The sequence below is a fragment of the Aspergillus fischeri genome, genomic scaffold, assembly GCF_000149645.3.
Source record: "Aspergillus fischeri NRRL 181 1099437636247 genomic scaffold, whole genome shotgun sequence".
NCBI lineage: Eukaryota > Fungi > Ascomycota > Eurotiomycetes > Eurotiales > Aspergillaceae > Aspergillus > Aspergillus fischeri.
This window is the reverse complement of record NW_001509772.1, coordinates 534,881-560,801: the sequence shown is the minus strand read 5'-3', so window position 1 is coordinate 560,801 and position 25,921 is coordinate 534,881. Positions and strand designations below refer to the sequence as shown.

At 50.4% G+C, this 25,921-nt stretch overlaps 11 protein-coding genes across 11 annotated transcripts, besides 1 other annotated feature; 5 read left to right on the top strand and 6 right to left on the bottom strand.

Annotated features, from left to right (window-relative positions):
• Nucleotides 1-2,685: 2,685 nt before the first annotated feature.
• NFIA_034450 (C2H2-type zinc finger protein) lies at nucleotides 2,686-3,433 on the bottom strand (the record flags this gene model as incomplete). Its single annotated transcript, XM_001265773.1, has 3 exons — nucleotides 2,686-2,929; nucleotides 2,998-3,329; nucleotides 3,389-3,433. The coding sequence occupies 3 exons, from the start codon at nucleotides 3,431-3,433 to the stop codon at nucleotides 2,686-2,688; spliced, it is 621 nt and encodes a 206-aa protein (XP_001265774.1).
• A 2,431-nt stretch (nucleotides 3,434-5,864) lies between these two features.
• NFIA_034440 (CNOT2/3/5 family protein) lies at nucleotides 5,865-7,864 on the bottom strand (the record flags this gene model as incomplete). The annotated part of the gene is made up of 3 exons (XM_001265772.1): nucleotides 5,865-5,925; nucleotides 5,992-7,538; nucleotides 7,610-7,864. 3 exons carry the CDS (start codon nucleotides 7,862-7,864, stop codon nucleotides 5,865-5,867), a joined length of 1,863 nt encoding a protein of 620 aa, XP_001265773.1.
• Nucleotides 7,865-7,998: 134 nt separating this feature from the next.
• Nucleotides 7,999-9,328, top strand: NFIA_034430 (D-aminoacyl-tRNA deacylase; the record flags this gene model as incomplete). Its single annotated transcript, XM_001265771.1, has 5 exons — nucleotides 7,999-8,185; nucleotides 8,552-8,730; nucleotides 8,793-8,835; nucleotides 8,890-9,116; nucleotides 9,194-9,328. The coding sequence occupies 5 exons, from the start codon at nucleotides 7,999-8,001 to the stop codon at nucleotides 9,326-9,328; spliced, it is 771 nt and encodes a 256-aa protein (XP_001265772.1).
• A 392-nt stretch (nucleotides 9,329-9,720) lies between these two features.
• On the top strand, nucleotides 9,721-11,091 carry NFIA_034420 (CYP40/PPID family peptidylprolyl isomerase; the record flags this gene model as incomplete). The annotated part of the gene is made up of 5 exons (XM_001265770.1): nucleotides 9,721-9,736; nucleotides 9,809-9,876; nucleotides 9,942-9,951; nucleotides 10,003-10,089; nucleotides 10,151-11,091. The coding sequence occupies 5 exons, from the start codon at nucleotides 9,721-9,723 to the stop codon at nucleotides 11,089-11,091; spliced, it is 1,122 nt and encodes a 373-aa protein (XP_001265771.1).
• Nucleotides 11,092-11,583: 492 nt separating this feature from the next.
• Nucleotides 11,584-13,583, bottom strand: NFIA_034410 (putative MFS transporter; the record flags this gene model as incomplete). Its single annotated transcript, XM_001265769.1, has 7 exons — nucleotides 11,584-11,829; nucleotides 11,911-12,169; nucleotides 12,235-12,701; nucleotides 12,757-12,912; nucleotides 12,971-13,333; nucleotides 13,386-13,471; nucleotides 13,526-13,583. The coding sequence occupies 7 exons, from the start codon at nucleotides 13,581-13,583 to the stop codon at nucleotides 11,584-11,586; spliced, it is 1,635 nt and encodes a 544-aa protein (XP_001265770.1).
• A 926-nt stretch (nucleotides 13,584-14,509) lies between these two features.
• On the top strand, nucleotides 14,510-15,910 carry NFIA_034400 (NAD(P)/FAD-dependent oxidoreductase; the record flags this gene model as incomplete). The annotated part of the gene is made up of 2 exons (XM_001265768.1): nucleotides 14,510-14,702; nucleotides 14,763-15,910. The coding sequence occupies 2 exons, from the start codon at nucleotides 14,510-14,512 to the stop codon at nucleotides 15,908-15,910; spliced, it is 1,341 nt and encodes a 446-aa protein (XP_001265769.1).
• A 256-nt stretch (nucleotides 15,911-16,166) lies between these two features.
• On the bottom strand, nucleotides 16,167-17,624 carry NFIA_034390 (acetamidase/formamidase family protein; the record flags this gene model as incomplete). Its single annotated transcript, XM_001265767.1, has 5 exons — nucleotides 16,167-16,745; nucleotides 16,803-17,076; nucleotides 17,129-17,417; nucleotides 17,480-17,498; nucleotides 17,550-17,624. 5 exons carry the CDS (start codon nucleotides 17,622-17,624, stop codon nucleotides 16,167-16,169), a joined length of 1,236 nt encoding a protein of 411 aa, XP_001265768.1.
• A 571-nt stretch (nucleotides 17,625-18,195) lies between these two features.
• usgS (transmembrane protein UsgS) lies at nucleotides 18,196-19,595 on the bottom strand (the record flags this gene model as incomplete). Its single annotated transcript, XM_001265766.1, has 5 exons — nucleotides 18,196-18,564; nucleotides 18,614-19,007; nucleotides 19,058-19,230; nucleotides 19,291-19,397; nucleotides 19,538-19,595. The coding sequence occupies 5 exons, from the start codon at nucleotides 19,593-19,595 to the stop codon at nucleotides 18,196-18,198; spliced, it is 1,101 nt and encodes a 366-aa protein (XP_001265767.1).
• Nucleotides 19,596-20,197: 602 nt separating this feature from the next.
• NFIA_034370 (uncharacterized protein) lies at nucleotides 20,198-21,829 on the top strand (the record flags this gene model as incomplete). Its single annotated transcript, XM_001265765.1, has 1 exon — nucleotides 20,198-21,829. One exon carries the CDS (start codon nucleotides 20,198-20,200, stop codon nucleotides 21,827-21,829), a length of 1,632 nt encoding a protein of 543 aa, XP_001265766.1.
• A 499-nt stretch (nucleotides 21,830-22,328) lies between these two features.
• NFIA_034360 (signal recognition particle 14 kDa protein) lies at nucleotides 22,329-22,822 on the bottom strand (the record flags this gene model as incomplete). The annotated part of the gene is made up of 2 exons (XM_001265764.1): nucleotides 22,329-22,721; nucleotides 22,796-22,822. The coding sequence occupies 2 exons, from the start codon at nucleotides 22,820-22,822 to the stop codon at nucleotides 22,329-22,331; spliced, it is 420 nt and encodes a 139-aa protein (XP_001265765.1).
• A 359-nt stretch (nucleotides 22,823-23,181) lies between these two features.
• Nucleotides 23,182-25,787, top strand: NFIA_034350 (MIF4G domain-containing protein; the record flags this gene model as incomplete). The annotated part of the gene is made up of 2 exons (XM_001265763.1): nucleotides 23,182-24,520; nucleotides 24,571-25,787. 2 exons carry the CDS (start codon nucleotides 23,182-23,184, stop codon nucleotides 25,785-25,787), a joined length of 2,556 nt encoding a protein of 851 aa, XP_001265764.1.
• Nucleotides 25,296-25,348: a microsatellite.
• Nucleotides 25,788-25,921: the final 134 nt, after the last annotated feature.

The following is a 25,921-nucleotide window of genomic DNA, read 5'->3' as shown; positions in this document are numbered from 1 at the left end:
CACCTACTCATCATTGTGCCTTGTGTGGTGCTAAAAGGCAATGCTTCGCTTCAATCTCTTGTGCTTGATGCTCCGACACGGAAAGCAAATTCGAGTTATTGAATCGTTCGAGGTTTCGCATCTAACCGTGACTGGAGGCTATTGTAATGCAGCTTGGGGGAATGAATTTGAGACAGACTCAATAGTCCTTGAAAGAAAATATTGAGAGCTTCGGTATTGATGCAATACCAATTGTTACAGAGAAGAGCTTCAGAAACGGCATGATGCTGTTTGCAATTGGCCGCTTGATTAGTGTGATGGGATAGGGAAACTGGACGTTGGAGTCTATTGGCAAACACATCAAGGGCATGCCATTAACCAGAATTTTCTGATCATGAAACAACAGGCATCATCTATGGACCTCTCGGAATACTCCAGGAGAGAAGGAATGGTATCAGTCGCCTTATTACCGACGAGGCTAGGGTCCAACCAGGCCACAAACTTATTCTAGAGACTGGCCTTGATGGGATTTCCCACGATTCACCCTGGCCGAGCTCTCTAACGTATAGGACATATAACTGTTCTTTCTCTCTACTCCATCAGGAGAGTCGTCTCCGGAAGAAACTGAGAGAATGGACAGCTATGAACGCCACAATGGGCCTGATGAAGCCATCCTAAAGTCGTTGGATTGCTCCGCTGGCGCTTTCGCCAGTCCGTGCTAGCAAACATGAAGGCGGCTGGCGAACCCATCCTCGAACACGATTTACTCGTTAGTTCAAAACGAACCCATGCATCTCTACCTTGAGTTTATTAGAATGGCAGATAAAAAGGGTACGCGTACTCTGCTTTATGGTGGCTGAGGGCTAACAGCTCTAGTTGCATTCCAACATAGACTGGCCGCCGTGATAAGAGTTTGGTAAAGTTGATGAATAACGTCGTGAAACCTATTGGGTAACTGGTGCCACCGGCGAACCGAAGGAGCGATCCGACAACCGACGAACCAGCCTGAGTCTCTCATTTTCCTCGGAATGCATCATCTTCCCTTCGATTGAATTGCAGAGAAAACGCTAGGAAGAGTTCAATCTGCTGCATTGTGCCTTTCATGACACAACGTGGCCGAGGCAGGCTATCAGGGCTGCATAAATCCTTGAAAAATCCATCTGCTTACAGGATGGGAGATACTTGAAGAGCTGATATTAACATAGATAATGACGTTGTCTGAGGCATACTCAGGCCTGTCAGCTACTCCACGAACGGCTGAGTACAGGAGCAACAATCTGAAAGATCAACAGTCTGATGGTATGGTTCGTGAGAACCATATCCGACGCAGGGGGTGCTCGCAAACTTTTGGAAAAGAACTGCACTGTACATTGGCTGCTTGCAGTGGCTTGGTAAAGATTACTTCACCAAGCTCGCAATAAACGTCACCAAAGCAACATGAGACTGTGGCTGAACTACACGCCGTCCTAACCAGGTGCATCCAAACACCCAAACACCATGCCTTCTCACAACTGGGTCTCGTCTTCGGCGCCCTCATTCATGCACCTTAATAGGGTGTGAGCATGTCGTGCAGCTCAGACTAGGTGGCATCCTCGATTAGACTCGTCAACCAACTGGATAACTGTGTCCAGGGCTTGGAGATACTCAAATATTCAAGGCCATGCAGGACTTTAACAAGAGCAGAACCATTTACACAGTGACTTTTTCCACAACTCCGAGTTTCTCCTGCCAAAATGCCACCCCACCCAGGGCTACAAACAGGCACACCAGGGATTAACCCAGAGGCTAAAAATGTCCAGTATTCCGACCTTAGTGATGCCATTCTTGCCTTTGAGAGACTTGGAAGGCTTTCCAGCGAACCCGAAGAAATGGCTTATTCCTTCTATGGCGAAAGATCCGAGGAATCAAATATGATCCAAATGGAAACCACAATTCCTTCTTCATAAAGAAGCCTGCAGCGGACTCTGGGCGAGCTGCCGGACACGAGACACCGCAGCTGAATCCCAGTCGATATGTTACACACAAAAAGGCACAGCTAATGAACCGTATGCCAGCATGAGCATATCATAGATCTGTTCCTCCGCGAGTAGATTCAACTTATGTTTATGTCTTGCTAGGGTGACATCAATCGTTTTCAATGAGGGGTTCCCTTTTCGCTGGTTCTCAATTGACGGAACATTTCGGCCAGAGAGTCTATACTTGCAGTGTCAATTAACAAGAATATATGTTATTGTGTTTCAGTAATATGATCAAGTGCATCGATCTATAAATCCAGATATGAACACCATAAGGGAGATGTATAAGTGAAACATAATACAACAAGTCAAAGTCAATGAAAAGCAGCCATTCGCCGTCCAGTCTATCATGAATCACAGATGCAAGAAAAGAAATCATCACACATGGTAGCCTTGACATGTCCGTCCAACCTGTTCTGTCATCCAGGGCAGGAAACAAACAGAGTAGCTATAATGAAACGACACATGCCTTTATCTGGCTCCGAACGCCTCTATACCTCATGTTCGTTGCATCGTCAAACCAACAAATGTAAAATATGAGAATAACATCGAAAGGAAAAACAAAGTAGCAATTGCCAAAGAAAGGATGCTAGGAAGCGAGAAACGGGAATGGAGAATCAATAGAATCGTACATGTCTAGAACCGGCATCAATCATAGAGATAAGCATGAACAAAGACAGACAAGAAAAGGTCAGGCAGACGCCTTAGGGACTCGCTTCGTCATCCGGCGCTTTGGCAGATCCATGTGATGGGACGAACGAAGATGCTCAATGAGATGGTCTCGCCGCGGGAAGCCATTGCGATCCTTCCGCGGGCAGTGCTCCACGGGGCAATCCTGGTAGACCGGGTAGTGGACACTGGTCTGGTGCCGTTTGAGGTCAGCGGAGCGGGTGAAGGCCTTTCCGCAGTCTTCGCACGCATAGGGTTTGGATGATCTGGAGGTCCAGAGTTAGTTAGGTGCTGGATCCAGTCAAGGGAGCGTATTGCAAAACCGGGTGCTTACTTAGGGGAGTCGGACGAGGAAGCGCTGGTGCTGAGCGAGTATTGAGTGAGCAACGATTCTTCGAAGCTCGGAGTGAATGCAAACTGGGTCTCGTAGGACGAGGAGTAGGATGGGATGGGGACGCTGTAGGAGGTGTTCAAAGCGTAGAGGTCTGGGACGCTGGTAGCGCTATAGGGACTTGGCGGCGAGAACTCGTAGACCGAGTCGAAAGGATGACTGAGAGGGATTTCGAGCTCGTTTCCGCCAGGGAAGACGTCTGCAAAGCTGAAGGACTGAGCAGAGTGTGGGCTTGGGGACTGCTCCATGGGGGTGGATGAAGGAAGATTTGAGTTCTGGGAATTGAACAAGTTAGTTTAAATTGTTGTAGCAAAAGAGTTCAGTCGGTAGTTACCACTGTGAACCGAGGGTAGAGTCTGTCGTTCATTTGAGAGTACATGATGATCGAAGAGTGTAGGTGTAGACGAAGATGAAACAAAAGAAAAGGGTCTGGAAGTTCTTATAATGATAATTAAGACAGCAAGAAGAAGCCGAATGCGACAGCCATGAAATCAAGTGGTCGCACGTGCATCGAGTTCTGGATTTCTCCTAATCGATGGCTTAGCCGACATCGCGGCGGGCTATACATCAAGTATTTAAGAGAGACTCTTAGATGAGTTCAAACCAGTCATGGGCGACGTCACCTGAACGGGGAATCAAGGTACCTGATTTGACCCAATGGGATGGCTGGGGTAAGCGAAGACGAGAGGAGAGACCGGCCTGAGAGTCGATTTCCAATGATCCAACCTGACCAAGTTATTTGGCTAATCTGCTAGTTTTATCATCGCGACACTCAGCCACTATCGAGCCGTTCGAGCGGGACGGTGATTGGAGGGTGTGCTGTGGGAGAGTGAAGCGGTCGATCATCACCAGGCAAGAACCCTGCTTAGCGTTTGGCGCCAGAAGACTCGGGGAACAATGGAAACTTCTTTGGCCCTTCTAGCGTCAAACGCGGGGGCTTCTTGGGATTTCCCCTGCGGTGGGATTGACAGTTGTGATTGGAGGCAGTGGACGGGGATGAATAGCCCACACCATCCGACTGCAGTTGGCAAACACGATGAGGACGATGATAGGCGTGATCCTCCAATGCCAACATCATCGTTCTACTGACTAGACAGTCGGGATGCGTTCATTCACTCCCCCTCCTTCACATGAATGTGCTGTGGAGCCGCTGCTGATTTCTTTTTGGCCGTGAGGCTTTCGAGATACCTAGACCCGTACTCCGTGGTTCGTAGGATCTGTCCATTTTCAGTAAGTTGATTGCCGTGGTTACTGGGTAAGTTTGACTCGAGGATCATCTGCGATGAAGGGCATCGACATTGGATGATTTGATTCGCTGAGAGGTTCACCGGGAAAGCACTGGTACTAGTCAGTACCACTTGGACAAAAGTATCTAGAAAATGGGTGACAAAGGGTAAAATCCCCGCAAAGAACGACAGCCCGAGAGGAAGTACCCTGGAAGACGAGAGTGACAGACAGAGCTAGCAAAAGTACGGATTGTCGAGTCATGTGTTCCTCAGCTGACCCTCAGGCAACGATCTTGTCATTTAGTCTACTCCGTACTCATTCATTAACTATTATTCTCTGCTACGATGAGATCACAATCACTGAATCAATTCAATTAACTCGGCAGTCGGCACGTTTTCCGGGGAGAAACAATCTCAATCATCATCATTCTGCTCTATCTTCTAGACTAACAGTCTATCTAGTCAACCAAGTGGCCCAAGAACAACTGTTCCCTCCTCCACAGTCCATCCACAGTAAACCCGCGATTCGACAGCCTTGTGGGCTTGTTCCCGTCCAAGTCCACCGTGCAAGGAATCATCCCCTATTCTGTCCAATGACAACAGTCACAGGTGCGCCAAGAAAGCCGGTTGCAATTGATCGTTTGGCGTCGGATTCGGGGGCTTGGGCTTTGAGACTGAACTTTGACGAAGCCAAAGGGAGATCACAACGCAATCGCACAGCCCCCGGCTACTTTAGCGTCTTGACTTAGCCCGTTGAGGACTAGGCGATTTGCAAGGCTCCCAGGCGTACACGGTACATCTGATGCATCGAGCTGCTCCTCAATGATGGTGATGATGCAGGTTCAAAAATCCCGCACCTCTGGTTGCTGTGAGTAGGATGCAAACTATGGCGGTTCTGCATGGGAGAATACGAGAAGTGGTCAAGTGAGGCGGTTAGAGATCTGCGTCAGCCAGTTGTCTTTTTGGACGACCGGGGCAAAGAGGTACTATATTCCTGTCTACTATAGTCAGTCCCCGCTCCTGTGACGCAGGGAACGTTTATCTTGGTTAGAGGAGTTATGATAGACAACAGCGAGTAAGCTTCAGCCAGGTCCTACCAGGGTGTCATCTGCTTGCTTCACAGCCCAGAGGAGCTATTGATTCATCTTAAGCTTTGACAGAGGCCGAAAACCTTCTTCGGTGAGTCAAGCGTTGGAGCTTTCGTCTCCTCGGCATCTTGAATTGCGTTGTTTCTTACTTTGTTGGATCAGCCAACCTAGGAACAGAAGTAGCATAAGCAGAACTCCCATGTTCTGCTGTCCCATTCATTTACTCGTTCACAGATGCCACCATAGAAGAACTATGAGTGAGAAAAGAAATAGACAAGGAGGGGGAAAACAGGGGCAGGAAATAGATGAAGTAAATATCACATATTTCCCGCCATCACCAGTCAAAACCCAACCAGCCTAATGCGGACATTCAAGACTACCACAAGTATCAAAGATGATGGTGAAGATGAAGATGAACCTGTCAAAAAATCCATGTTCGCCACCTGTCCAGCAGAAAAAAGGAAAGCCCGTCCCATATGCACCCAAGATACACTTCTTATAATTCATCCTCCAGATACTTGTAGATAAATTTGAAATCCGCCTTGCGCCGGTTCATCCTGAGTCTCGATTAGCTTGTTGCATTGAAAATCAAAGAAAACAGAGAAACGAAGAATGAGACGTACCAGGTACTCTCGTAATCAAAGAATCGATATGTACCCTGTTCATAGTCCTCGGTGATGTTCTTCGGCTCCTCATGGCGTTGGAACCAGGTCTGGTACTGTTTATGGAAGCGCCAGCTCTGGTTCTTGAGCGCCTTGGCCGCCAGGTACTGCTGGTAGCTTCCCTGACGGTAGTAAAACAAGTAGAAAAGCGTATCGGTATCGATCCGTCCAGTGTCATACAGACGAGGATCATCGAATATGGCGAGGGGTTCTTGCGGGTAGTAGAGAGGGGTGTTGTAAGGATTCGAGGGTCGGTAATGACGGGGCTTCTCTGCATCGGCAGGCTCCGGGCAAGTCGCCAGTGATGCTGCGAGCAGCCGCTGGACCGACGGTGACGAGCTGGAAGCACTGTTCGCCGCGCGGCTCTTGGTGATCTCAAATGACTGGATCAAATCCTGCAGCCCGGGAGGCAGATGGTATATCGACTCGTCACGCTGCTCATCTTCCTTGGCTGTCTCGCCGTTGGCTGTCGCTGGCTGTTCCTTGGCAGCCGCGGCGTTCGCCTTATCCATCGCTGGAGTAGAGGGCACCGTATTCGAAGCACTGGCCGCTGCAGGCGTCGCCGCCGCGCTGGGGCTGAGAGCTGGAGTCTTGGACCGACCGTGTCCACCAGGCTCTTCGGTGGCGGTCGCTACCGCTTTCGATACTGGTTGGACCGAAGACACAACTGGCGATGCTGTGGATGACGCTCTCGAAACTGGGATGGCGGCGGTATAGGCAGGGCTCGTGCCAGGCGGTGGGGGCAGAGGGGCAATACCGACACCGTTTTTGTCGCTCGCTGCTGCGGCAGCCGCTGCTGACGCGTATTTGAGAGTCTCGCCGGGGGGACGAGTTGGAGGAGGGGCGGGTTTCATGCCAGAGGTGGCGTTTGTGGATGTTGGAGGGTGAAGTGTTGCGAGAACTGGCAAAGGTGACTTCATCTGCGCTGATGGCCGGCGGAGCCCACTAGCGTCAGCTTTCGACGATTTCGCCTTCACTTCCGGCTCGTCCTCCTGGATCGATTGTGTGTCCTGCGACGAAACGCGATCGTTGTCCCCAACCATTCCAAACTGCGCCTCGGTATCTTCGCCCAGATTGAGATCGTCATAGAGTGTCTCGTCTTCTCCGCAATAATCGACATTGTGTCCATCATCCACGTAGTACTTGATACTCTCCTTCAGATCCACCACCTGGCTGGTTTCGACCGCGCCGTTCTGAAGGGCTCGTAGCAGCAACTCGAGTTTGTTGACGTGCCACTTATGTCGCTCCAGTATTCGCGAGAGGTCCGATAAACGATTTGTCTTGGTGATATCCTTCTTGCCCTTCTTCATCTGCACGTGGAGGGTCTCCTCTTCGGCCTCCATCGCCTCGATCTTCAGTTGAAGTTCGTCCACGCAGGTCGATAGGAAGTCGCACGCTTCGAGTTTTTCTTTTTCTTTGGGATCGAGTCGCGACGCAGCGGAAAGGCCTTCCTTGGAATACGCTTTGGTCTTCATCTCCTTTTCCACGGCTTTGAACTGCTCCATACACTGCAACCTCTGTTAGCTTTCTCCCATGTCCCGGAAAGGCGGTGTCAGTCGGTTTGGAATCGTTAGCCCACAGTTTCGATTGCTCTGCGCTGCTCGAGCAGCGGCCCTTTGTCTTTGACCTCATTACCGGAAGCCCATGACTTGATCTGATCGCGGAATCGCTGTAGCTTCTTGATCTCTCGTTTCAGGTTCTCCTCCAGCTTATCTCGCTGGGTAGGATTCGATGTTGAGCGGATCTTTTCATAGATGCCCTCAAATGTCTGTATGCCTTCCGCGACCTTCTTGAAGGTCTTGTCGATCTCTTGCTGCGTTTTGCGGGACGTCATGGCTGCTGTTCACATGAACAGATCGCCGTGGGGAGAAAGGGAATTTTCGGAGATTTAGGGATATATGGAAAGGTGATCGGCGGGTTGGAAGCTGCGGTTCCAGTTGGGAAGGAGGAGAAGGGTGTTGGGCGACAATGCGAAAGTCGACGCGCTGGGAGATGATGCCAGAAAAGGCTGGGAATGTTAACGAATCTCCTGGTGCTTGTCGGAGTTGTCAAGACCTGGTGAAGGCGGTGAGTTTGGCGGGCAGCAAGCAATGTGCGGGAGGGTTATCGAAGGCGGAGGAGGCGAAACCACTGTTATCGCATCTGCTTACTCTACGTGAATGTCTCTACGTTATTCTTGTATGGGTTGAATATATTCTAGTGCTCTGTATCAAAGGAATCTTGATCAGAGCTTGCTCCTAGGAACTGATGATATCTCTGTTTTGACATTTGAATTAGGTATGTCATCTCCGTTCCCGGCTATTACCCGATGCGTCTCTATTTTGATGCATAGCTTGTGAAGCCTCATAAAGGCAATATTTTCGCTTTGACCATAGATTCTAACAATAGTCTAGTCTAGTTAGTTTTCCCTTGATTATATCTTTTCTCCTCGGATTCCGAGCGAATTCTCCGCGATATACCTCGACATGAAAGGTGCGCCTTGCTCTGTCCGCAAAGTCCCTCTCCGCTAATTCATGAGTAGCGGTCATACAGAGAGTGAAATCTGCGTCGGTCACGGTAGACGAGAAACTCGTGTCGTCAATCGGTCGCGGCTTGCTTGTTCTTGCTGGTGTAGGCAAGGAGGATACCGAAAAGGACGCAGACACTCTCATTCAGCGGATATTGAAGGCCAAATTATGGCCTGCGGAAGAAGGCGGCCAAGTGAGTAGCCTGTACCCCGGGGACAGAGCGTACCAGAGGCTAACTATGCTTTTCCTATTCAGTGGAAAAGGAACGTACAGGACATTGAGGGAGAGGTGCTCTGTGGTGGGTTTGGCCGTCCTGAGATCCTCGAATGCGCCCTTTAACACTTTGACGCAGTATCACAATTTACGCTCTACGGTCAATTGAAGAAAGGCAGCAAACCAGACTTTCACGATGCAGCCGACGCGGAGACAGCACGGAAACTATACGATTACTTCTTCCGCCGGCTGGGCGAAGCGTACAAACCCGACCGGGTCAAGAACGGTGTCTTCCAGGCCATGATGGATGTCGAACTGAAGAATGATGGGCCGGTGGGTGTAGATTACCGCAGTGAGGATGCGGCGGTTAGCTTTTGCTCCTCCTCGTACCTCGTCTCCGATTGAGAATGTCAAGCCGTGCTGACGATGAGCGTCAACTTTAGGTCACAATCGAGATCAACACCAAACTGGCGAAGGAGAAAAAACCCGCGGAGGGACAGAATAAGCCGCAGGGTGAACGGAAAGATGGAGAGACGCAAACCATTGAGTTTGAACTACCAGCATCACTGCTGGAATAATGACCTAACATACTGTATGCTGCAACGGTGTTTGGTTGCTTGGGTTGGGTGTAAATATTAGATAGATTCACAAAATGCACATAATATAATGATCCGGGCTAGTTTCTTTCCTAAATCAACCTCAACGGACCCTCACTGCATCTAAAATTGGAAGAAGTGGTCTTGTATTGTTTAGTTACTGCCCGCAGACTGAATGAGTGCGGAGTCGATGGAAGCTTCTTGAAGCATCGCAAAAAGGGCTGGTCCAGCCCACTTCGTCCGTCAATTCCTCAGCTTCTCCTCACTAACTCCTCTCACTTTCTGACACAACACTTTCGCTCTGCTACTATTCGTCTTTCATAGTCATCTCTCGGCACATTCATTATTTCTTGCACTACTTCTAGCTCGCAATCATGGCTGAGACTCAGCGTACGTACTGCCCCGTCTAGTGTGGGGTTCTGGACCTCAGGATGAGGGGTTACTGACTTGGTGAGATCGCAGGTCGTCCTCGTGTCTACTTCGACATTCAGATTGGCAGCCAGAAGGCTGGCCGTGTTGCGCTTGAATTGGTGAGATTGCCAGTCTGTTTTCGTCAATTGGACCGCTCAGCTAATGTTTGACTGTGTAATCGCAGTTCAACGATGGTACGAAACATGTTTCCAGTTTTCGTCGTTGAGGTACTAACGGCCCCTCAGTTGTTCCCAAGACCGCAGAGAACTTTCGCGCTCTTTGTACAGGCGAGAAGGGCGTGGGAAAGCAAGGGAAACCATTGAGCTACAAGGGTACGGTCTTCATCCTGTCTCTTCAGGTGCGATTCAGAGTCTTACGGTTGCGCGCGCTTAGGATCCATTTTCCACCGTGTGATCAAGCAGTTTATGATCCAGGGTGGTGACTTTACCAATTTCAATGGAACCGGTGGTGAATCCATTTATGGCGAAAAATTCCCCGATGAAAACTTCGAGCTCAAGCACGACAGACCTTTCCTCCTCTCGATGGCCAACTCCGGTCCCGGCACCAATGGCAGCCAGTTTTTCATCACTACTGTCCCAACTCCTCACCTGGACGGCAAGCACGTGGTCTTCGGCGAGGTGATCAACGGAAAGAGTATTGTTCGCAAGATCGAGAACATGCCTACCCAAGCCGACAAGCCTACCACCGACGTGACCATCGTTGACTGCGGTGAGCTCTCTGGCGAGGACTACGAGAACGCCACCAAGCAGGTTGCCGATGCCACCGGAGACCCCTACGAGGATTACCCCGATGATCACCAGGACGAGGAGCTCAACGCTCAGGTCTGCTTCAAGATCGCTTCCGAGCTGAAGAACTTTGGCAACACTGCTTTCAAGAGCGGCGACGTTGCCCTTGGTCTTGACAAGTACCAGAAGGGCCTGCGCTACCTGAACGAATATCCTGATCCCGATGAGAACGATCCCAAGGACCTCGAACCTCAGATGAAATCTCTTCGCTTCACTCTTCACTCCAACTCGTCCCTGCTCGCGAACAAGCTTGGTCAATACAGGAATGCCCAGAACTGGGCTACCTACGCCCTTGAAGTCGCCGACGCCGCCAACGCCAAGGATGCAGATAAAGCCAAGGCCTACTATCGCCGCGCTGTCGCCTACAGTGGTCTGAAGGAGGAAGATGAGGCTCTGAAGGATCTCCAGGAGGCATTGAAGCTGGCCCCCGGTGACGCTGGCATTCTCAACGAGATCGCCAAGGTCAAGAAAGCGATCAAGGACCGTGAAGCCAAGGAGAAGGCCGCCGCTCGGAAGTTCTTCTCGTAAGCGTCGGCGTCATGGTTCATCTGTCAATGACTCATGATTTTATGTATTCTCTTTTCCTTTCAGTTGCGCACAAAAGCGGCGATGCTCATTGCATTTCCCTTGCGGTTCCTCAGGAGCTGATGGGGGTTTCTCGGTCAATGTTTACCAGCTCTGAAGCATGGTGATTGGCGCATTGTGTTCGTTCTCGCGTGATACGCCCAGCAATTGTTCAACTAGCGTATGAATAAAATAATTCCAACAACAGGTCGGGTATATGGGTCTCTGAAGCGAACCGCAAATTGAAACTTTGTATATGTAGATCACCATCGACTACCCGTCCTGCGAGGCGATATGCGTCTTGCGGCCGGAGTCTGATATTCCGACAATCATATACAGATTTTCTGTGGTTCAATAGAGACATTCAACAAGTGAGGAATACGATTACACATTCTCCCGATACCGAACTAATATCTCATACCTGATCCGCAAAACGCAGACAACCCAAGAGAATATTTACGAAACCGAGCGTCCAGTCTCAGCAAGGAATGTCTCATAACGCCCCTTACACCTCCGTCTCCAGCTCTTCCCCCAGATCAACATCGGCCCGGCCATAAGCATGGACAAAAGCACCCAGATACCAAAGAATGTAAGCGTCCAGCCGTAATTCGTTGCATCGATGAAATGCTGCACCGAGAAGGAAATGGCGAAGTTGATGCAGGAGGAACAAATGGCGAGAACGATGACGAGTTCTCCGGATATCTAACCTTGTCAGACGATGCGATGCTTGCCTCACTTATGGGAATAACGAGGTCTGGGAAGTTGTTGAAGGGGGATACCTACCCGGTCGAAGCACTCCATCGCATATGCGGTTGCGATACTCGTCGCCGAGACTTGCTGTGCGATCATGCAGCAGAGCCCGACGGCGATCGAGATCCAGTGGTCACCGGCTGTGGCGCCCCAGCCGTAGGTGAAGTAGCCGATAGCAGCGAGAATAATTGGAAGGACGTAGGCCCAGAGACGCATCTCGGGCTCTTTGTAGCCTTTGTTCCGACGGGCTAGGAAGAGCACGATCCAGTCTGAGAAGGATCCGATGCCCATGCTGGTCCACTGTTAGATTGGGACTGTCGACACTCCCTTGTTGGAAGAGGCTCTTAGTATGCTTACCCGATGAAGTTACCGACGAGAGCTGCTAGGAATAGTAGGCCTACTGAGCCTGCACTCCAGTTGTATGGTGGCTCCGTCATGATCTCCGAGATGGTGTTGAAAGAGATGATGCCGGCTGTACAGCCAAATGCGAATTGAATGCCGGCCAGCACGATGTTCGGAAACGCAAAGAGGAAAAACGGGCGACGGAAGTACTGATACCAAGTCGTCTGGTCATCTTCGAGGTAGTGGATCAGGGCGACTTTCTGGCGATAGGTCCGAGGGGGAATGTCGACTTCACCAGCGCCATGGCTTACAGCGACAGATGTAGACGGTTCCAGCTTCTGATCCTTCTCAGAGGTGATTTGTGCGTCATCCTGTGTGGTCAAGGTCTCAGTCTTCGCAGCTGAAGGGCTGCTGTTCCCGAATCGGTATCTCGGGAACATTGTATCGTCGAAAGTGAAGATAAATAGCAAGATCAAGATACCCTGATGGGAGTCAGCTCCTATATCTTGGGTCAAGGTGAGGACAGTCGAGGCTCACGCATGCAATCGCAACAATAGGCTGGCTCCATCTCCAGCCGATACCATCGGTGATGTACCCTCCCAGAATCAGGCCCAAGATAGAACCCAGCTGCTGGAAGAAAATATAGATGGCCACCATCCTACCGCGCTCGTGTGAAAAGAAAAGATCAAAGATCTGGGGCGGATCGTCAGCAAAAGGAAAGGACCCCTATCAATAAGGACTCAATGCAGACCGTTAATTGAATAAGGGCTTGATATGCGGCCGTTCCGATGCCACCAATAGCAAGCATAGCGTAGTATTGGGCTGTGCCTTCGAAGAACGCACCCCAAATACCGCTGCCGAGAACGAAGAGTAAACTCAGAATATAAACAATCTTTCGTCCAAGCTTCATTGCTGTGGGGATCCAGATCACATTGAAGAATCCAAGCAGGAGGTAGTTGAGGGCAGAGCCCCCGTTCATGTTCTCCAGCGTAACTCCAGTCTCCTTGGATATGGTTGTCCATGCTGCACCCCAATTGTTTTCGCCAAAGGAGTTAACGCACGCATAGGCAGAGATAAGAAATAGAGACCAGTATTTCTTGCTTCTAGACCAATTCTAACCAAGGGATCAGTACCAGACCTAGAGTCGGCAGACGACTCAAACTCACCAGAGGATCAGCAGGGGAGGATGAAGGCTGTGGGATCAGAAGAATATCCTGCCCTGCATGGGCAGCACCCGTTAAAGATGCGGATGCTATACAAAGATTAGTCGATCGCCATATATCATTTCAAAGGATGAGATAATCACCATCGACCAGGTATACAGTTCCCGGGACATCAGTGTACACATCATCCGAACGAGCCATCATGTATCAGATTGACATTCACAAGAGAATTGCTTCCAATATCGAGCATCACAGGAAATTATGCCCCTTAAATACCTTCACAGGCATGGTAGACTCGTGATAGAGTTACAATAACTCTTCTTGAGCCGAGGGGTTCAGCATGTAGCTTTCCAATGACAATCTCGTTCTAAGAGATGGTGATCCCGAATACCTTCGATACCACCCCATACCCCTCACGGTAGCCCTGAAAAGGTACGCCAATCGATAGCAGGCGACTAGGGGATATTACCTCTGAGACACCACCGATGCAATGAGATAAGTAAGCTCGCGGTGGGTCATTATGCGTTGACCTCACGAGAGGGGAAGATACGATAAGTGACTGAAACGAGGAAGCTCCAAACGACAATCAGATAGCAAGATCCAATGAAATACAGCATAGCAGACAGAACGATGGAGGAGATTCTTACGATTTCATTGTCTTGTCTGTGTACAAGCAACAGGGGTTATCAATTCGGCGAGCTCGACCAATGCCTTCATCTCAGGGTTGGTCAGGCGATAAGCCAGATCAAGCATATCGACCAAGGCTCTTTATCCATTATTATGGGTCTGATTAAAGATACGGAGATGCGACGATCTTTGATGATTTCCCCAGACTTTCTGGATGTGTCCAAGAGACGAGGAAGGTCCAGCCGGTGCAGCTTCAAGAAATCCCGAGGCGGGGCAAAACCAGCCGAACAACAGGACTGTCTCTGTCAGTAGCGTCATTTTTGAGGCAGACAGCTCGGAATGATCCGACACTCTGATTTGCATTGATATGGCATGATAGTGTGTCCCATTTCTGTCCTTAAAATACAGCTTCACTCCCAATCGCAGTCTCGCAGATGAGTATCTCATTCACATCCGTCCCATCCGCGTTGCTAGTATAATCACTGCCTCAAACTGGTACAATGGCGCCTTCAAACTTGACCACTGAATCTTCCATCCTCATTATCGGAGCAGGCACATGGGGCTGCTCAACTGCTCTACATCTCGCTCGTCGAGGCTACAAAGATGTGACAGTTCTCGACCCTCATCCAGTTCCTTCGCCCATCGCAGCAGGCAATGACATCAACAAGATTATGGAGCACAGCGAGCTCAAGGGTACGACTGGATTTTTCTAAAGATATGAAGAGGATGTCCCGTCTTCTAACAGTCAGACAGATGGCTCATCCGACCCCAGAAGCGCAGCCTTCTCGACATTCACGCGAGCTGCTCTAAAAGCCTGGAAAACTGACCCGATTTTCCAGCCTTACTTTCACGAAACTGGCTTTATCATATCGGGGCACACACCTGCTCTGATTGAGCACATACGAAAAGACGAGGTAGAACCGTCAGAAACAAACTTCGTCAAGCTGGAGACAGCCGAGGACTTCCGCCGGACCATGCCGCCGGGCGTACTGACAGGCGACTTCCCTGGCTGGAAAGGCTGGTGGCACAAGTCTGGTGCTGGGTGGGTTCATGCCAAGAAGGCTATGATCTCTGCTTTCAATGAAGCTAAGCGCTTGGGAGTCAAATTCGTCACTAGCTCTCCGGAAGGAAATGTCGTATCGTTAGTATACGAGGATGGAGATGTCGTTGGAGCTAAAACTGCCGATGGTCGCGTACACAGAGCCCATCGCACTATTCTTTCGGCAGGTGCTGGCAGTGACAGTCTCCTAGACTTCAAGAAGCAGCTTCGGCCTACCGCGTGGACTCTCTGTCACATTCAGATGGACCCAGAAGAGGTCAAGCAATACCGGAACCTTCCCGTGCTGTTCAACATCGCCAAAGGCTTCTTCATGGAGCCTGATGAGGATAAACACGAGCTCAAGATTTGTGACGAACATCCAGGGTACTGCAACTTTCTCTCTGACCCAGACAGACCGGGCCAGGAGAAGAGTGTCCCCTTCGCAAAGCATCAGATCCCGCTCGAGGCCGAAGCCCGCGCACGAGACTTTCTCCGTGATACAATGCCGCATCTGGCTGGCCGGCCACTGTCTTTCGCGCGCATTTGCTGGGATGCTGATACCCCGGACCGTGCTTTCTTGATCGATAGACATCCTGAACACCCCTCACTGCTAGTCGCAGTTGGAGGTTCCGGCAATGGCGCCATGCAAATTCCTACAATCGGCGGCTTTATCGCAGATGCTCTAGAAAGTAAACTACAGAAGGAGGTGAAGGACGTCGTTCGATGGAGGCCGGAGACGGCTGTCGACCGAGACTGGAGAGCAACTCAGAATCGCTTCGGCGGGCCTGACAGGATCATGGATTTTCAGCAAGTCGGAGAGGATCAGTGGACCAAGATTGGAGAGAGCAGAGGTCAGTTATAGACCTTGCGGCATGTTCGCCGCATTGAAGTCTAGCATATCTTGAGGAAAAGTTGTATAGACAAGATGTTTGGAGCTAGCCACAGTACTTTGAAAGTTATGAAGGGAATCACTCTTCCGCTCAACGCGCTCGAAAAGAAAGAAGAGTTCGACGGGAATATATTGCGTAAGTCTCGTTCTGTAAGCCAAAAGAAGATGCAACAGGAGAACAAAACAACCACACTAGCGTAAAGGATACCTAGTATGTAGTAGAACACAGTCACTTGCTGGCAAAGGCACAGCTTCCCATATCCATCTTCACCACCTCTGCCTCAGGCCGGATATCAAAATCGAAAATGTCCATCGGCACTCCCAACGTCGTGCACGCATTAGGAATATCCACGAGCCCCGCAATATGTCCCTGAACAGGGGCGCAGCTCAACAGCAGATAGATCTGATAATCACTGTACCCATAGCGGCGAAGATACTCAATGACCCGCAGACAAGTCTGGCGATACGCAACCGTCGCATCCAGATAATGCTGCTTACCGTGCTCATCAACGGAGAACCCTTCGAACGTCAGATACCGGCCGGGCCCGAACTGGGGTTCCACAGGGCCCGGGTGGAAGATGGGAGACTTCATCCCCATCTTCGCCATCCCGTCTTTGATGACGGTGAACTTGAGCGTTATGACACCCGCCATCTCGATGGCGCCGCAGAATGAGATTTCCCCGTCGCCCTGCGAGAAGTGGAGGTCGCCAACGGAGAATTTGGCCCCTGGGACGTGCACGGGGAGGTAGACTTTGGAGCCGCGGGAGAGGTTCTTGATGTCGCAGTTTCCTCCGTGTTCGGGACGGCCCTAGCCAGGTCTCTTAGGTCATGTCCATGGGATTCTAGGGGTAAGGTGTATACGAACGGGGATTGTCCTTGCGCCTTCTCTGCCGATCTTGGCTTTGAGGTCCTCGTCCGCACTGCCGGCATGGACATTCTTCGGTTCGGGGGGCTTTGCGACATCGCGGCCCCTGGTGTTCGTGGCGATCAGTTCGCCTTCACGACGATTCCACTCGGCGAGGACCTCGGCTGAGGGAGCGCAACCCAGAATACCTGGGTGGATGAGGCCTGCGAACCGCACGTGGGGGATGTGTCGTGAAGAACAGAAGATTCCCTCGAAGTCCCAGATTGCTTTGGCGCTATTGGGTAGAGAAGTCAGTTATGTCCAGTGTAGGGGGAAGACAAGCGCACGGTTCAGGATAGATCTCGTCCAGGAACCCTCCACCATTATGGGGACTGAAGATTCCCGTGAAGCCCCAGGGCCGGTCCTCGAACGGCTGGACGTCTTGGATTTCAACAAGCAGGACATCTCCGGGTTCGGCCGTCTCAATCTCAAATGGACCGGAGAGATAGTGGATTTGCGTTAGGTCGACGTTCTTAATATCGTCGGCAGAGTCATTGTTCTTGATCTGGCCACCGGTCCAATCGAGACATTCGATCTTGACCACTTCGTTGTTGGCGACCTTGCCATAGGCCGGCACTGTAAGAATGTTCATACTAAATAAGGGGAGTACTTCGACGATGTCATTCCAGCAGACGTACCATCTGGATGCCAGCGATTCTAGCGATGTGTCAGTATTGTAAACATTCAGGACTCTCTGACAGCACATACATGTAAGCCCGGTTGCTCCCAAGCAGGCTTATCGAGATCGACTTTGAGAGCCGTACGAATTCCTTTGACGCCCATTTTGAGGTCACTTAGCCGTTCCTATAGGCAATATACTAAAAAGGGTAGTATTATGGTTGGAGGGCACGCGTAGTAAGATTGATAGGATCGCACAGGAACAACACATCCTTTTGAATCCTCGCGTCAGCTTCAGGAACCGAGGAAACTGTCCTGTGAACCTATCCTTTCATCCGACATCGAGTATACCCCGCAGGCGGGGAGGATAGGTAGGATAAGATGCTACTCCAATCTGCAGATGTTACTCCAAATTGTACTGAGCGCATTACGCGATGTCTACGTATCAGCAATGCGTTCTTATCACTGTATCTCGCTTATCAGCGGGTCTCCGCAGTGTAACAGCAAATCATATCCAACCAAGAAAGGTATCGTTCTGAAATCGAGATGATAAACATGGCAGGAAAGCCTCCGATGTGATAGATATGGTCGGTGCGGGATCCTACATACGACAGGGGATCTACCCTTCACACTCAGGTTATTGGCCCTCGGTGTCTGTCACTATGCTCGAGAGCGATCCACTGATCCCAACCGTTGTGCCTTCTGCGAACCTTACCGCTCTATAAGACTGGACTTTTCAAGAGAACTTCCGTCCCGGACTTTGGGGTATTTTTGCCTCCTGCACTTCCCCCTCATTCTGCAAAGGGAGATTCAGTTTGTCCAGGTTATCCAATGACAGCCGCAGGAAGTCGTGCTTGTTCTTCCAGGTGACTTGGCTCTCGGCGAAACCTTCACTTTCGGCGGGACTGGGCGGGGGATCTGTGAACTTTGTGATCAAGTATGCAGTCGATGCTTGTGCAACGCCGTACATCAGCACTCCGATGTAGGGTGCCTTGAGGACCACAGTGAAGGCGAAGGCGAAACCGAACAGAACACCTTGACGGTCCATAAACCAGCGGCGTTTCTGTTCTGGTGTGAAGTGGATCCGGCAAAAGTAGGGCTCAAGCTATACGCCATGTCAGACAGAAAATGACAGTGACGCCACCACAACTCACCAGTTCACGCATTAGACTGCGAGATGCAAAGTACGTGTGCAAGAACCTGACAATGAATCTCTTTGGGAGAACCAGACCTGTTCCGAAGATTACCGCTGCAGGAGTCGTTCCCACGCTGCTTTGGAATGTATAAAAGGAGGCTGCAGGCATGACGAATCTTCCCACAACAGGAAGAAGCGAGATCATGTAGAGTCCTAGGAGCGCCCCGAACTTGCGCCCATATCGCCGTAGAAACAAAATGATTGCCTCCGGAATCGGCTTTGAGACACCAGTAGCTCCTTTGGTTGAGTACATCGCCAGGTGCGGGTAGTACATAGCACGAAGGGTTTTTGGGTCGTCAGCCTTGTGCTTCTGAACGTAGGTAGAGTCAACCCATTTCAAAGACTCCATAAAGCTAAGCAATTAGCAAAAGGCCCTTTCAATATACGGGTGTAAAAGGCTTACATCTCATCCAAAGTTGGCGTAACGTATCGCATTAAAGTCATGAGTAAGAATGGTACCTGAAGGACGGAATTGTTGAGGAAATTCAGGCCATTCATGATGGACTCATCCCATGAGCTACGATCTAGATCGGAGAACCATGATGCAATCCAGACGAGAAGCTTGACACCGATGATCTAGTCAAGAAATCTTAGCAATCGGCAACCCAGGTAAACAAAGAGTCAATAGTAACGCACCGGAATTTGGATAATCAGGTGAATGATTACTCCAACAGCTATTGCTAGAGCGGCCTGCCGAAAATGGTCATACTTGAAGAGCTCCGGATTTCGCAGAGCTCGAACAGCTTTCAAGAGATGTTAGCATTGAACTAAACTCACAAGAGCATGCACTGGACCTCTTTGGTTAATCGTCTAAAGTTTCTCGGAACTAGACCAACCAAAAAGGGATTGACACAACTAAACGAAAGGCTCGGTTTCCACTTACTTCCGACGACTGTGAGCTGGAAACCGCGGATGACGGCATTAGGCTCGAAATTGGACATGATGGACGTTGAGCAAACCAGAGAGCTGAGTTATTATTATGAGAGAAAGATAAGACAGAGTAGGCTCCCTACCAGCGACAATTGTCCTTTAAATAGAAGTAGTCCACATAGTGATGCTAGCATGCAGTCCAGTAATAAAGCTGACACAGGCAACCAAATAGATAATACAGGAAACATTGAGCAAATGCGTCATCGCATTTGATGATTGGCCAGTTAGACGCCAGCCGCAAATTCATTACTAAGCCGAACCTGAGGCGCGCGGACCCACCCGTTCATGTGGCTTCAGATGCCTCAGGCGACATCCCCCGCCTGCCGAAGCAAATCACAAGGGAGGACAATAATACTCCGTGCTTTCTCAGTGGTGGTAATCGGTTAACCATCATCAACAGCCGATGTCGATGATGATGATGATAATTTCCGTCTGACGGGAGATAACTTCATCGCCGTTCGTTCCTTGGGTCCATCCTTCTTTCACTCTCCTTGGTTACATAGTCATTCCTTGTCTTCCCTACACCATACCTCTCTATTTAGCTTTATAATTCACCCTTCTGCTACTGCTTTTCAATGTAACTGTTTTATCGGTCGTTTCTTCTGCTATCAATATGCCCGAGTCCTCGGATGTACTCCCCGCTCACATCCAGTCTGTCCGTCGATCTGCTACCCTGCCGACCAAACTACATCCCCGGAAGCAGCCCAGCTCCGAGTTTTTACGCACTACAGCCTCCGAAAATGACCTGTTCTTCCACCCGTCTGCGAAGATAGTGCATTTCTCCCCCAGAGCGCTTGCGCCTATACCCTCGAGTACCGCTCCCGCCGATTTCGATTACCCGGTTGACACTATCGAAACACTTCCATGGCGATCGGCGACTGAGCGAACAGTTGCCTGTGCGCCTCTGAGGCTTGAGAAGGTGCATGGCCTGACTGTCTTTCTGAAGTGTGGGAGTGTCGTTCATGCAATACTCAAAAACTCTCAGTGTTGGTGTGTGGATGGGGAGTCAACGTTTGTTCTGCGCATACGGCCTCTCACATATTATCGCATCGAACTTCCGAATGAGACTGAGGAAGATAAGAAGCTAGTAGCGGCTATGAAAGAGGCGCTTTCTAAACTTTTGCGATATGAAGTAACGCCATGCCCCTTCAAAAGAGGTTTTACTGTTGAGATACCCGAAGAAGCGAAAGCTCCGAGGAGGAAGCGGGCCTGGCGCCCAAAGGGGCGAAGAGAAAGTGCCCCCGTTCGATCGATGTCGGTATTGGAAAACGCGTCCGCAGCGGAAAACTTGACTTTGCCTAATGCAAGCGCTGGGGAAGATACGGATGGAAATACAACCGACGATAGCGGCTTCACCACGAAAGACAGTAATAGCACAATTCTGGAGACGGTCCCTGATGATGAGGAGGAGGCGCCATCTTCAGTCACCAATCCCGGGGCGCTGCCTCTTCCCACAAGCTCCGTGGCGGAAACACAACATAGCTTCGAAACCTTGCTGGCAAGGTTCGAGGAGGCCTCCGACCTGCAGGTTGATCCTGACATGTCCTACTCCTCAAGTATCGAGTCATTCCACTCGATCGAAATCCTACCATCTCCTGCCGCTGAGATCCATTCCCCATTGACAACCGCATCGCCGTTGTCAGTCGCTTGTCCGGACAAATTGCCGGATCAACAAGAATGTTTGGCGGAAGACATGGCATTTCATCTGGCGGATTCGTCCGACAAGAAATTCCCTTCAGCAGCAGAACGCATCAATAGCACGGCTTCTCAGGCTGAGACTTCACCGATAGGCCAGTCCTCAGGGTCGAGTTCCACGTCGTTCCTGGACGTCTCCTCGAGCGCTGAGACTGACCTTGCAAGGAATCTGAGCGACATGAGCATCGAATTTCGTCGGCGCTCCAAAGCGTCGCGAGAACGAGAGATATCGCCAATGCCACCATCGTCCATTCTGGTCAGTAGTAGTCCGCCGGAAAAGCAAGATGCGGCCTCCATCATCCAGAAGACCGCCACTCTTGTCCTGGTGCCTCCAGTGCAATTGTTCATATTGTTGATTCACATTGCGGCGAGAATTGTCCTAGGCCCAGCTCTCAACTCAGCGATGGGCGATTTCAGCCGAAAACTGGAATATCATGCCACCAATTCTCAAGAAGCCGTGGATGACTATGATATCCCAATTGCGCCTGACCGTCGAACAGCAACAGGATCGGATGTTACGAAGAAACTCGATCCCTGGGATCTGGACTAACTATTTCATAATCCACCTTCCATCGTCTTTCCCTGGTATCTTTCTCTTGCCTATTTTTTCAATACTGTGTTTTAATGCCCTTTCATTTCTCATTCAGGCGTTCCTGCTTGGGCGCAGCGCATTCTTGTTCTCTAATGACTCCTCTTGTATGAATTTTCCTTACTGTTTCCTGTCTGTTCCTGGGCGATCGTAAGACTCTTGGGTGGATCAAGTCTCGCATTGGATATGTACTCCCTAATGAAACCTGTACCTTTAGCGTGTATCATCGATTGTCAATATACCCGTTTCCATTGAATTGCGCAGATGAAGCATCGATACTGGACAAGGCAGACTGGGTTAAGACCGCCAGCAAACCATATGCCATGACAATTAAGGTGCCTTTACATACCACAAGTACTGCAACAAGATCTATTGCAAGAGGATATAGAGAGAAGCCAGAATTAACGCCATAAATGCAAGTCCTCAACTTCAGCCGCATCACAAACAATCAAACCCCAGGTCAAGCCTTGGTAACCTTCGAAGCACCACTTTTCGCTTTCGCCTTTCCCTTCTTCCGATCCCGCTTCTTCAGCCCCGTCATACCCGCCTTGCAAACCTCAGCATACCGCGCAAAGAACGTCTCGAGATCCTCCTGCGCGACTACAGTCGAAAGCTTGATCTTGGATGTCTTTGCGGCCTTCTGGTTCTGGTCTTTGGCTGTCTTGGGATTCGGTGCGTTTGTGTTTCCGTCTGTCGCTCTGATGAGGATGGGAGGAAGAGATGATGAAGAAGAAGCCTTCTCTGATGTGTTGGTGTTGGTGTTGTTTGGGAGGAGGGGCTTTTGGGTGAGGAAGACTGAGCCGCGGGCTTTTTGGGATGTTTTGGAGAGGAGGTCGGAGAGGGAAGAGAAGAACTGGGCTGGATTAGCTGCGGTTCAATATAGACTATTCTGTATAGGAATGTAAGGTGCAGTTAGTGAATTCCTACCTCTTCGTGACCGAGGTGTTGTGCCATCGTGTTTGCGATATGCTGGGATGTCTGCTCAAAGGTGCGGGATGTTTTGTGCGATGTGACAGATGAGAGTACTCAGCAAGGACCTGCTGTTGCAACGTGTAGGTAAGTATCAGATCTAGTCTCAATGAGATTTTGCCTATCAGTATCTCTCTCCAGCTGTCCAATGTCTAGCTGCGATCTCGACCTTCGCGCTACGCTGTCATGGTGGGGAGACAAATCTCCGCAACCTAGCCCACACCGCCTTTGCTGAGTGCCGCCTCCGCTCCGCAACTTTTTTTTGCGACGGCATAAAAATTACCAGCGGACATTTATTTTGCGATAGCCAACGATAATAATCAATTAGTATATTTGTCGCGGAGATGAGACGACCCAGGCCAAAACACAATACTACGTCTTTACCCCGGACGCTTCGCGCCGAACTGGGGATCAAAGATCACTACGGCGAAAAGAAGCATAAACGGAACGGACCTGGATCGCGAAAAGACCGACGTCAAGCGGAACGGACAGAGAAGAAACGGGGGCCTCCTCCGAAATCGAAAGCTCGACAATATGAGGCCGAGGACGATGATGATGACGAGGATCTTGCAGATTTTGGAAACGAGTCAGATTTTGATTCGGATTTAGACGAAGATGGACCGGCGTCAAAGTCAAAATCTGCGAAACCCGAACCGAAGCCCAAGTCGATACTCAAGAAGAATCAGAAGGGAGTTGAGGAGTCCGAGTCGGAGGATGCCGCAGATACCTCCAGCGTAAAGCCCCGCAAGGTTTCTCAGGCCGTGAAAGACAAGCTTGACGAAGATGCTGCTGAAATTGCGGCGCTGGAGAAAAAGCTGGGATTGAAGAAGGGAAAAAAGCTACCAAAGTCATTCGAAGAGGACGGACTGCTCGACTTGCTGGGGGACTTGGGTGATGGGTCCGAAGACGAAAGTCGAAAGCGCAAACGAGAGGCCGACGAATGGCTGAAGAACAAGAGAAGGAAGGCGCAAGGTCTTGCGCCAGAGGACGATTCGGAGGAGGACGACAGCGATCTGGGAAGTGACGAGGAGCTTGGAGATTTTGACGACGACGATGACTTTGACGATATGGATGAAGATGAAGACGAAGACGAGGAGGAAGAGAAGCCTGCCGCAAAGAAACGAGAAAATCCATACGTTGCACCTGTCGCTCCATCTGCCGAGAACAAACCCGGCAAATATATTCCTCCGTCACTACGAGCAACCTCTTCGTCTGAATCCGAGTCACTTACGAGACTGAGGCGTCAGGCTCAAGGACATTTGAACAAGCTGTCGGAAGCCAATCTTATCTCTATCCTTGGCGAATTTGAGAAGCTCTATCGTGAACATCCCCGACAAAACGTCACTTCTACGCTTTTGACGCTGCTATTCGGTCTTGTATGCGAAGGATCCGCTCTGCAGGATACATTTATCATCCTACATGCGGGCTTCATCGCTGCGCTCTACAAAGTTATTGGGCCTGACTTTGGCGCTGAGCTTGTTCAGAAGCTGGTTGAAACATTCGACGCAGCCGGGGATGAGCGTGGCAAGTTCCAGGGAAAGGAAATGATCAACTTAATCGCTTTACTCTCGCAACTTTATAACTTTCACGTCGTCGGAAGCACCTTGGTGTTCGACTATATCCGGCTGTTCCTGCAAGAGATCAACGAGGAGAGCACAGAGTTACTACTCAAAATCATCCGAAGTACGTTATCAAACCTCCTTTGCCTAAGAATGTGTTACTGACCGAATTAGACTCTGGGCCCCAGCTCCGACAAGATGACCCGTCCTCCTTGAAAGACATCGTTCTCCTGATCCAACCTGCCGTAGCAAAGGTCGGCGAAGAATCGCTGTCAGTCCGGACAAAATTCATGATCGACACTATCACCGATCTCAAGAACAACCGTCTAAAATCGGCACCCGGCTCAAGTGTGACCTCGGAACATATTACCAAGATGCGAAAGATCCTAGGCTCTCTGAACAACTCCCGAGTCCTCCGCGCCTCGGAGCCCATCAGTATTTCACGAGAGGACATTCACAATGCCTCCAAGAAGGGCAAGTGGTGGCTTGTCGGTGCAAGCTGGAAGGAAGATCCTCTTGTGTCCGCTCGTCAGGAGCTAGCCAACCTACCGCAGGACAACAAAGCTGCTGTCCAGGAAGAAGACAGCGAGGGCGAGCCCGACCTGGCCAGCATTGCAAAGGCACACCGCATGAACACCGATATTCGCCGCTCCATCTTTGTCGCCATCATGTCCGCAACAGACTACCAAGATGCCCACGTCCGACTGATGAAACTTCGACTGAAACGTGCACAGGAATTCGAAATTCCCCGCGTCCTCACTCACTGCGCCATGGAAGAGGAGGCATACAACCCCTACTACACGCTGATTGCACGGCGGCTCTGCGGCGAAATGGGCCGCCGCATGAAAGTCTCCTTCATGTATACCCTGTGGAACGGCTTCAAGCGAATGGGCGAATCAGACGACATGGACGACGACGATGAGGATGCCGGGTTCGGCGACGACAACGACGAGCGCAACCAGCTCTCGATGAAATCTGCCGTCAACCTCGCCAAGATGTACGCCAGCCTCGTTGCCGACGGTGCACTGACGCTGAGCGTGCTGAAAACGCTCAACTTCGCCTACCTTCAGCCCAAGACAAAGGCCTTCCTTGAGATCCTTATCATCACCATCATCCAGCAGTCTCAGAAATCGAAACAGGGTAAGAAAAAGGGCAAGAAGGCGGACCAGGAGGAGGAAGCCGAGAGGAATGAGAAGCCTCTGATGGAGATCTTCCTGCGCGCGCGGGACACACCGCAGATCGTCAAGGGGTTGATCTATTTCATACGAAAGGTAGTCTCGAAAACAGATATTGTAGAGTCTGAGAGGGAGCAGAAGTTGGTTCGGTGGGGATGCAGGGTCGCTGTGGATGCTTTGAAGGTTGTGGCGAATGAAGATGTTAGTCTTGGGTGATTGCATGCGACACCCTCTTGTATATATTCATATTCTCTCTGGAGGTTATTGGCCTACTTTGGAGCATGGTGTCTGGTCCGGATAAAGAAAAGCATTGCATGAGTCCATAGATGACCAAAAACTGATCATAATAT